Consider the following 10861-nt stretch of genomic DNA (forward strand, 5'->3'; position numbering starts at 1 on the left):
CCGTTGCGCCTTTTGCTCTCTCAAAGAAAAGGAGTCATTTCGTCGCTCGCCCGCTCTATAGGGACCGTTGAGTTGTGCGACCTCAGGAGTCAGGAGTAGTAAAAACGAGGAGGCGGCGTTGTTGTCATTTCCCAAGAGCTCGCTGTCTCGCAGTAATGGCCGCAATGGCAGTAATGGCGTTGCTGTGCCATCGCCCTTCGATCCTCGCGCTCCGATGGACAACTCCCCCGTTATTTAACCCCTTTACCTACCCGAGTTCTTTCAGCTACCAGAAGAAAGAAAATGGATCCAGCTTATCACAGACCTCTCCACTCGGCCATGGTGGACTGGTCGTCTCTCCCTCCGGAGGTCCTCAGCCACATCGCCGACTGCCTCCTCGCCACCAACGATGTCGACTGCTACATGGACTTCCGCGCCGTCTGCACCAGCTGGCGCTCCGCCACCGACGACCCCGCGAGCAGCGACCACTCCGACATCCGCTTCCACCCTCGCCGGTGGATCATCCTGGACGAGGTCTTCCAGACCGACGCGCGCCTCATGATCAACACCACCACCGGCCGCGTCCTCCGCAAGGACCTTCCTGTGCTGCGCAAGTACGAGGTCACCGCCACCACTCCCTGCGGCTTCTTGGTGCTCACCGACAAGGAGCACCCTCACGCCGCGCGCGTCCTCAACCCTTTCACGGGCCGCATGATCCGCTTCAAGCCGCAAATGCCCTTCGAGATGGGTGTTTCTGCCGCCGCCATCGACGGCGACTCCTCGCCCGAGCTCCTCCTCTTCTCCGACAGATGGTACGAGCAGTACACGGCTGAGGAAGACAGTGATGGCTTCCTTCTGAATGAAATGGAGTTCATCTTCGTATGGCTACGGGTGGCCGTGGGCGCCGGCATCTGCACCAACGGCCAGAAGGGAGTGGTGACGCCTCTTCCGTTCGACTTTCCTCCCAAGCTCTCCCTTGTGCTGAGCCGGTTCGCCATTGATCCTTCAAAGCTGTTCTCGGAGCACCCTGCCACTGGCCGGTTTGCCGATCTTCCTGGCACGGGGCACGCGAACCACTGTTTCGTTGTGGAATCCGCCGGGGAACTGCTGGTCGTCGTGATGCAAGAAGGTCGCTTGAAGGTTTTCTACATGGACACCGACGACGACGAGCTCGAGCCTGTGAAGAGCATCGGTGGCCGTGCAATCTTCGTCGGTTACCGCAGGTGCCTCTCTGTTGTCAATGCCCAAAAGTTCCCATCCATCGCCCCCAACTGCGTCTACTACGTGAAGTCCACCGATTCATCCCTCGACATCTACAAGCATGACCTCCATGACGGGAAAGAAGAGAGGGTGTCTGAAGCCATAGATTCCTTGAAGCCCAGCACACTTTCACTCGCCAACCCTCCATTCACCATCGTCCAGCTACTCTCCAGCCACACCATCAACGGTCGGGAATCTCAGCTTGCAGTGGAACGGCACGAGCGGCGGCGCCTCGAGCGGAAATATTGGTTTGAGATGCACATGCCTGAGCTGGAATCTCTGGTGGAGATGGAGAGGCTCGAGAACGAAAGGCAGGATGGTTCTGACTAGGTGATAATAAGTTCGGTGGTTATTTATATGTAATAGTTTTATGAAAAATCTACGCACTAGTTCAAAGCTGTCGGTTATTTCCACCTCGAAAATGCTACATATCTACGTACTATTTTGTCTCACAATATATACGAAGCTTTATCGATTTTGCGCGTAGCATGCAGTAGCAATTTTGCTGAAGTAATAACAAATGCGAGATTTAGGTGCAAGTTGTACGAAATGTTAGGTACCAATTCACCTTAGTAGCAATTGCAAAGCCAACCTGACTAACATTTCTTTTCTGAAACAAAACCTGACTAACAATAAAGCATGTTCAGAAAACTAAACGGGGGCATCCCAGCTCATATTTGAATTTGTTGTGTGCAAGCAGCTGCTCTGTGAACCATGTTCTGGAGTCTTGGTCAACTATATGAGCTTGATGCAAGCTCGAGTGAAGTCGAGCAAAATATGAATATTAGGATTAAACTAAAGCAGAAAACTAAATAGAAAATCAATGGACACAAGACATTAGAACTGTGAGTCCCTTTCTCCTCGAGAAGCCCCGCCCACAAGATTTTTATTCACCTGAAACAATCAACAACATCTCTTACTAATAGTAGGTGTATAGAACAACAAATATTGCTACGACACATAGTTTGTGTAGCTACATAAAGGGATAATCTACTACCTAATCCAGCAAAGGCTCGAACCAGACACAGACAACATTGCGGCCAACCCGAGAAGACACTGCCTAAATACAACACACACTCTAACCAGGGCCTTGAAGAAATTAAACGCCCCGAAATGTTAATAAGCCACACCACGCAACACATACTGATCAGTGGTGGTCGCCTTGTCGGATAATATTGGATCTGAGACATGTGCTTGGAAGAGGTCGACGATGATGTGGTTGAGGAGGCAAGAGAGGTCGTGCACGGCAGCGAGGCAGAGGAGCATGTTGCCAAGGGTGAGGACGAGCAGGGTGGGAATTTCCGCATAGGCTTGGATCTGGAATTGTCCTTGCTTGATAGGCCATCTTCCCTTCGCTACTGAAAGCTGATGCGAGGAGGGACGTCCTGGCTTCCATGATCTTGCTACGACCGCCGCCGCTCCGTGCTCTTCTTCGTGATAAACTGATATGGAAAATAAATGACTTTGATTTATTTTTTCCCGAATCAGTTCCAATAATATATCAACACTTACATAAATGAAGGTCTCAAATTGTTCCTTTTAGATCTACTGTAGCAAGCTTTTGAATAAGATACTTTATTCAACTTCAACATATTTGAAAAGTAGAAAAAGTTAATGAGCAACAGCTACAACATGTGTTTCTCATCATTTAAGGGTTACCATATACTCCTCATAAGAAGTCTCCAAACAACAACATGCAAATGTCACTGTCCTTTACAAGGCAAGCATGTCTCTTTTTCCTTGATGAAAATGGTCAGCATATATCTCTTAAGAAACTGTGGCAAAAAATGCATATGTGAAACATTGGATACCTCAACAAAAGATGATGTTTCATGGAAGCCACCGGGTGAATCCCAAAACTATAAACCTCTCAGCCTCCGGTAAATGTTTTTCGTCTTCACAATTATCTTGACATATTGCACAACTCATTCCGAAGCGAGTAAAATGTACAGAACCACCACTTTCGTGTTAGCGTAAACTCACCACTTTACAAAACTCACTTTGCACCGAACCGAAGAATTGACAGTGTCAAAAAACACTGAACCAATTTGTTAGCTCGTTTTGACTCGGTGAAGCAGCCACGTGGCTAGTGGTGGACAACACAAGCAGTAACGGTTGTTAATGGCCGTACCAGCCGAGCTGGTCAGACTGTTCCCCAAAAGCCAACAGTGGCCCGCTTCCCACTCTCTCCTCTGCTCACTCTCGCTCACTTGCTCACTCGCACTCGCTCTCGCTCCCCTCTGCGTCGCTGCCGCAATGCCTTCTTGGGCAGACTCGGAGGCAAGCAGTGACGATGGCATGGTCCACTTGGCCGGGGGGGGGGGGGGTAATGTCGTTATGCTGTACTCTATCTGATAGACTAGGGTTAGGGATTTTAGATTGGGGATTTTTGTTTTGGTATGATTTGGACCGGATCCAGGGTATTCGACCACTCCCCATTCCTTTTGAAATCAATCCAACCCCTCCTAACTATAGATGATCGGACTTTGAAGGCAATGTGGAGACGACAGAGAAAGGCCCTGTTGAGTGCTACCACCGGAAAATAGCCAAGAAATTTGTAGCACTCCAAGGTGGCGTAACTTGAATGAGGTTTTATGGATGTGGTGAGGATGTAAGTTGCAATCCATGTCCTACTTTTCTAATTTGAAATCTCATGTAAACTGCTCTGTTTCAACAGTGTTAATAGATGTCCTGCATTTTTCATAATTTCCGTACATGTACAAATAGATTGTGGTTAGTAAGTCAGTAATAATTTTCTATGCATTATATCTGTACAATATTCATAATTTCTGTACTTTTAAAACAAGATACAGTTACACAATGCAACCTGAGTGTTTCTCTGAATGTCTGCATTGTAATGGTTAATGATCAAATTGGTTAACCGTTGTGTTTCTCTGTAGCTTAGGTACTCTATTTCTCTGAATCTTTGCATTTTCTGGTTTCTCTTGAGTTTAACTGATGGGTTTCTCTGTAGCTTAATTGTTCTGTTTCTCTGTAGCTTAGGTATCATGTTTCTCTTAATCTCTGCATTTTCTTGTTTCTCTGATGCTTAGTTGGTGTGTTTCTCTGTATCTTAACTATTGTGTTTCTCTTTACGAAAAGCATTATGGTACCCTGATGTACCCATTAACCATTTGTAGCTTCTTATGGTTAACTTAATTATTTTTCTTGTAGATTGGCAATTGTGACTATGTTCAGTGGGTTGATATAGAGTATCCTGAAGCTACTAAAAAAGCTCTTTGAAAGTGATACGTCCATTTTGCATCATGCTTTTATATCGATATTTATTGCATTATGAGCTATTATTACACATTATGTCACAATACTTACGTATTTTCTCTCTTACTTTACAAGGTTTACATGGAGAGGGGGAATGCCGGCAGCTGGAATTCTGGACTGGAAAAAGAGCAAATATTAGAGACCTATTCTACACATCTCCAAAAGTCTTGAAACTCCACGGGAATTATTTTCAGAATATATAAAAAATATTGGGCGAAAGAAGTGCCAGAGGGGGGCCACCCACCGTCCACGAGGGTGGGGGCGCGCCCTACCCCCCTAGGCGCGCCCCCTGCCTCGTGGGCCCCCTGGTGGCCCTCTGATGCCCATCTTTGGTTATATGGAGTCTTTCATCGAGGAAAAAAAATCATAAGCAAGCTCACGGGACGAAACTCCACCGCCACGAGGCGGAACCTTGGCGGAACCAATCTAGGTCTCCGACGAAGCTGTTCTGCCGGGGAAACTTCCCTCCGGGAGGGGGAAATCATCACCATCGTCATCACCAACGATCCTATCATCGGGAGGGGGTCAATCTCCATCAACATCTTCACCAGCACCATCTCATCGCAAACCCTAGTTCATCTCTTATATCCAATCTTTGTATCCAAACCTCAGATTGGTACCTCTGGTTGCTAGTAGTGTTGATTACTCCTTGTAGTTGATGCTAGTTGGTTTACTTGGTGGAAGATCATATGTTCAGATCTTATATGCACATTAATACCCCTCTGATTATGAACATGAATATACTTTGTGAGTAGTTATGCTTGTTCCTGAGGACATGGGAGAAGTCTTGCTATAAGTAGTCATGTGAATTTGGTATTCATTCGATATTTTGATGAGATGTATGTTGTCTTTCCTCTAGTGGTGTCATGTGAACGTCGACTACATGACACTTCACCATTATTTGGGCCTAGAGGAAGGCATTGGGAAGTAATAAGTAGATGATGGGTTGCTAGAGTGACAGAAGCTTAAACCCTAGTGTATGTGTTGCTTCGTAAGGGGCTGATTTGGATCCATATGTTTCATGCTATGGTTAGGTTTACCTTAATACTTCTGTTGTAGTTGCGGATGCTTGCAATAGGGGTTAATCATAAGTGGGATGCTTGTCCAAGGAAGGATAGTACCCAAGCACCGGTCCACCCACATATCAAATTATCAAAGTACCGAACGCGAATCATATGAACGTGATGAAAACTAGCTTGACGATAATTCCCATGTGTCCTCGGGAGCGCTTTCCTATATATAAGAGTTTGTCCAGGCTTGTCCTTTGTTACAAAAAGGATTGGGCCATCTTGCTGCACCTTATTTACTTTTATTACTTGTTACCCGTTACAAATTACCTTATCACAAAACTATCTGTTACCGATAATTTCAGTGCTTGCAGAAAATACCTTGCTGAAAACAGCTTAGAATTTCCTTCTGCTCCTCGTTGGGTTCGACACTCTTACTTATCGAAAAGGCTATGGTAGATCCCCTACACTTTTGGGTCATCAAGACTCTTTTCTAGCGTCCTTGCGGGGAGTGAAGTGCCTTTGGTAGGTGGAATTTGGTAATGAAAAATTTATATAGTGTGCTGAAATTTACTGTCACTTGTTACTATGGAACATAATCCTTTGAGGGGCTTGTTCGGGGTATCTTCACCCCGACCAGTAGAGCAAAGAGTTCCTCCTCAGCCTACTGAACCTACTGAAAATGTTTATCTTGAAATTCCTTCGGGTATGATAGAGAAACTGTCAGCTAATCCTTTCACAAGTGATGGAACATTACATCCCGATTTGCACCTAATCTATGTGGATGAAGTTTGTGGATTATTTAAGCTTGCAGGTATGCCCGAGGATGTTATCAAGAAGAAGGTCTTCCCTTTATCTTTGAAGGGAGAGGCATTGACATGGTTTAGGCTATGTGATGATATGAGATCATGGAACTACAACCGATTGAAATTGGAATTTCATCAGAAGTTTTATCCTATGCATCTTGTTCATCATGATCGTAATTATATATATAATTTTTGGCCTCGCGAAGGAGAAAGCATCGCTCAAACTTGGGGGAGGCTTAATTCAATGTTATATTCATGCCCAAATCATGATCTCTCAAAAGAAATGATTATTCAAAAAAATTATGCTCGGCTTTCTCTCAGTAATCGCTCCATGTTCAATACTTCTTGTACTGGATCTTCTATGATGAAGACTATTGAATTCAAATGGTATTTATTGGAAAGAATTAAACGCAACTCTGAAGATTGGGACCTCGACGAAGGTAAGGAGTCAGGTATAACACCTAAGTTTGATTGTGTTAAATCTTTTATGGATACCAATGCTTTCCGTGAATTTAGCACTAAATATGGACTTGACTCTGAGATAGTAGATTCTTTCTGTGAATCCTTTGCTATTCATGTTGATCTTCCTAAGGAGAAGTGGTTTAAATATAATCCTCCCATTGAAGCAAAAGTAGTTGCACCTATTAAAGTTGAAGAAAAGACTATCACTTATAATGATCCTGTTGTTCCTACTGCTTATATTAAGAAACCACCTTTCCCTGTTAGAATAAAGGATCATGCTAAAGCTTCAACTGTGGTTCGTAAGAGTAATACTAGAACACCTACTCCCTCTGACCAAATTAAAGTTGAACCTAGTCTTTCTATGGTTAAAGATCTCTCGGCCGATAATATTGATGAGCATGTTATTTATTTTTGTGATGAAGTTGCTAGAATTGCTAGACCCGATGCTAAAAATAAACATAGACATGTTGTAGGCATGCCTGTTCTTCCTGTTAAAATAGGAGATCATTGCTATCATGGCTTATGTGATATGGGTGCTAGTGCAAGTGCAATACCCCATTCCTTATATAAAGAAATTATGCATGATATTGCACCTGCTGAGTTAGAAGAAATTGATGTTACAATTAAGTTTGACAATAGAGACACTATTTCACCAGTTGGGATTGTTAGAGATGTTGAAGTTTTGTGTGGGAAAGTTAAATATCATGCTGATTTTCTTGTTCTTGGTTCCCCAAAAGATGAATTTTGTCCCATTATATTTGGTAGAACCTTCTTGAATACTGTTAATGCTAAGATAGACTGCAATAAGGACATTGTTTCTGTTGGTTTAGGGGATATGTATCATGAATTAAATTTTGCTAAATTTCATCGACAACCCCATGATAAAGAATTGCCTAATAAAGATGAAATTATTGGTCTTGCTTCTATTGTCGTGGCTCCTAGTGATCCTTTAGAAAAATATTTGCTAGACCATGAAAATGATATGTTTATGAATGAAAGAAGGGAAATAGATGAAGTATTCTTTAAATAGGCACTACTAGGGAAAACCCTAGTAGTAGCGCGGGTTTAATGCCCACTAGTAGCGCGGGCTGCGGCGCTACTAATAAGGCGCTACAGCTATTGCTTAGCAGTAGCGCGCGCGACACACGCTACTCCTAAGACACATAGCGGCAGCGCTTGTTCTCTCCTGCGCTGCTGCTAATCTAGGTTGTTGTAGCGTGTTTACTATCCATCGCTACTAGTATTCTTGTTTTTGATTTTTTTATTTTTGGTGTATTTATACGCTGTTATACAAATTTTGGTACAATACCAATTATGAGGTTTATATCATTATGTCCATAACAGTGTGTCAAATGAAGGTGGATTAGGTTCAAGTGGAGGCAATATGTGGTGCATGTCAAAAGTATACTACTAATCCAAACTTGATCTAGTTTGGATTAGTAGTACTTTCGATGTGCACCACATGTTGCCTCCACTTGAATCTAATCCGCCAGCACGAGCTATTTAATCATCATCATAGTCATTACCACCAACAGTATTTATTTAATCACCAAAGTCATAGTATAGCACATCATCACCCGATCAAACTCATTCTAGCTAGCTAATCACCACCAACACTAGATGCGGTAGCTATCTAATCACCACCAACACTAGCTAATGATAATCATCATAGTCATTACCACCAACACTAGCAATTTAATCATCATAGTCTTAGTGTAGCACATCATCATCTTCAAACTCATTTCTAGCTAGCTATCACTCCTGCTGCTCTCTCTCAGGTAAAATAACATAAAACATGTTTAGCTCTCCTCCTTCATCAAGTTGGAGCATGCTGATGAACCTGTCTCCTAATCGTGGGCTGCGCTTCTGATTGATGCCCCTAGTACTTCTCTGTTCTCCTCCATCACAAATTTGGTCCAGTCTTTCACTATTAAGCATTGCTCGCTATTAGAAATCATGAATGCACTAAAGTGCATTGTAGGATATCTTGGCCGTAAGCTAACAATACTCATGGTACCTTTAGTCTCGATCCCATGAGGCACAACATTCATCGGGAGTCCCTGTTGAAGAACATCGTATAGTAACATACTTAGCAATGAAGTTTAGCTTAAAAATAATGTATGCAAAAGATGCACTGAGGACAAATAGTAAAAATCTTACCATCTTAGATGTGACCGTAGTTCATTACGAACACTATTGGTCGCACGTTTTCAGTACTAACATTTCTATGTGCAGAAAGAAAATTTTTCTTGACAGTATCAAGATCCTCAAGCCATGAAACATAATAACTTAGCTCCTCGCAGTTTAGTTCAGCCCCGGGACAGTAGTAGGTCATGTCTACCAAGCGCTGGACATGTTTGCTTGAACGGAAATAAGCTGACAATAGAAATTAGTTGTCAACTATTTTTGAATAAACAATATCAAAGACATAAATATGGTTGAGAAACTCACATAATGGTATAACTGGAGGCGTCTGCACATCGACCCAGATGTCGATATTACCTTTAATATCATCTTCTGGACAAATATCAAAGGTGATAACATATCAGCCTCAAATGCATAAGTCTTGCATAGTGCTCGCCAAGTTTTGCATCCAAAATACGTGTAGTCGTCTGCGTTGTATAATTTTGCGTGGAAAATACAACCATGCTCGGTCTTCAAGTAAACTTTCTTTACCTCCATAGTACGACTGGAACCTATCTTATCCAAGACAAAAACTCTTGCATGGTGATACGTCTCCAACGTATCAATAATTTTTTATTGCTCCATGCTATATTATCTACTGTTTTGGACATTATTGGGCTTTATTATCCACTTTTATATTATTTTTGGGACTAACCTATTAACCGGAGGACCAGCCCAGAATTACTGTTTTTTTTGCCTATTTTAGGGTTTTGAAGAAAAGGAATATCAAACGGAATGAAACCTTTGGGAACGTGATTTTCTCACCGAACATGATCCAGGAGACTTGGACCCTACATCAAGAAACAAAGGAGGAGGCCACGAGGTAGGGCGGCGCGCCTACCCCCCCTCCCCCAAGCGCGCGCTCCACCCTCGTGGGCCCCCTGTTGCTCCACCGACGTACTCCTTCCTCCTATATATACCTACGTACCCCCAAACGATCAGATACGGAGCCAAAACCCTAATTCCACCGCCGCAACTTTCTGTATCCACGAGATCCCATCTTGGGGCCTGTTCCGGAGCTCCGCCGGAGGGGGTATCCATCACGGAGGGCTTCTACATCATCACCATAGCCCCTCCGATGAAGTGTGAGTAGTTCACCTCAGACCTACGGGTCCATAGTTATTAGCTAGATGGCTTCTTCTCTCTTTTTGGATCTCAATACAATGTTCTCCCCCTCTCTTGTGGAGAACTATTCGATGTAATCTTCTTTTTGCGGTGTGTTTGTTGAGACCGATGAATTGTGGGTTTATGATCAAGTCTATGTATGAACAATATTTGAATCTTCTCTGAATTCTTTTATGTATGATTGGTTATGTTTGCAAGTCTCTTTGAATTATCAGTTTGGTTTGGCCTACTAGATTGATCTTTCTTGCAATGGGAGAAGTGCTTAGCTTTGGGTTCAATCTTGCGGTGTCCTTTCCCAGTGACAATAGGGGCAGCAAGGCACGTATTGTATTGTTGCCATCGAGGATAACAAGATGGGGTTTTCATCATATTGCGTGAGTTTATCCCTCTACATCATGTCATCTTGCTTAAGGCGTTACTCTGTTTTCATGAACTTAATACTCTAGATGCATGCTGGATAGCGGTCGATGAGTGGAGTAATAGTAGTAGATGCAGGCAGGAGTCGGTCTACTTGTCTCGGACGTGATGCCTATATACATGATCATACCTAGATATTCTCACAACTATGCTCAATTCTATCAATTGCTCAACAGTAATTTGTTCACCCACCGTAAAATACTTATGCTATTGAGAGAAGCCACTAGTGAAACCTATGGCCCCCGGGTCTATCCTCATCATATTAATCTTCCAATACTTAGTTATTTCCTTTGCTTTTTTACTTTGCTTTTATTTTACTTTGCATCTTTATCATAAAAATAC

At 43.2% G+C, this 10861-nt stretch overlaps 1 protein-coding gene across 1 annotated transcript; it reads left to right on the top strand.

Annotated features, from left to right (window-relative positions):
* The first annotated feature begins 318 nt into the window (after positions 1 to 318).
* LOC147961970 (uncharacterized) lies at positions 319 to 1569 on the top strand. Its single transcript, XM_087534005.1, has one exon. The coding sequence runs from the start codon at positions 319 to 321 to the stop codon at positions 1567 to 1569; it is 1251 nt and encodes a 416-aa protein (XP_087390131.1).
* The last annotated feature ends 9292 nt before the right edge of the window (positions 1570 to 10861 follow it).

Source organism: Triticum urartu, chromosome 7A (assembly GCF_056163025.1).
Source record: "Triticum urartu cultivar PI428250 chromosome 7A, HENAU_Tu73, whole genome shotgun sequence".
Lineage (NCBI taxonomy): Eukaryota > Viridiplantae > Streptophyta > Magnoliopsida > Poales > Poaceae > Triticum > Triticum urartu.

Coding starts and splice junctions, on each gene's coding strand:
- LOC147961970 (XM_087534005.1), top strand. CDS start 319: ATGGTGGACTGGTCGTCTCTCCCTCCGGAGGTCCTCAGCCACATCGCC.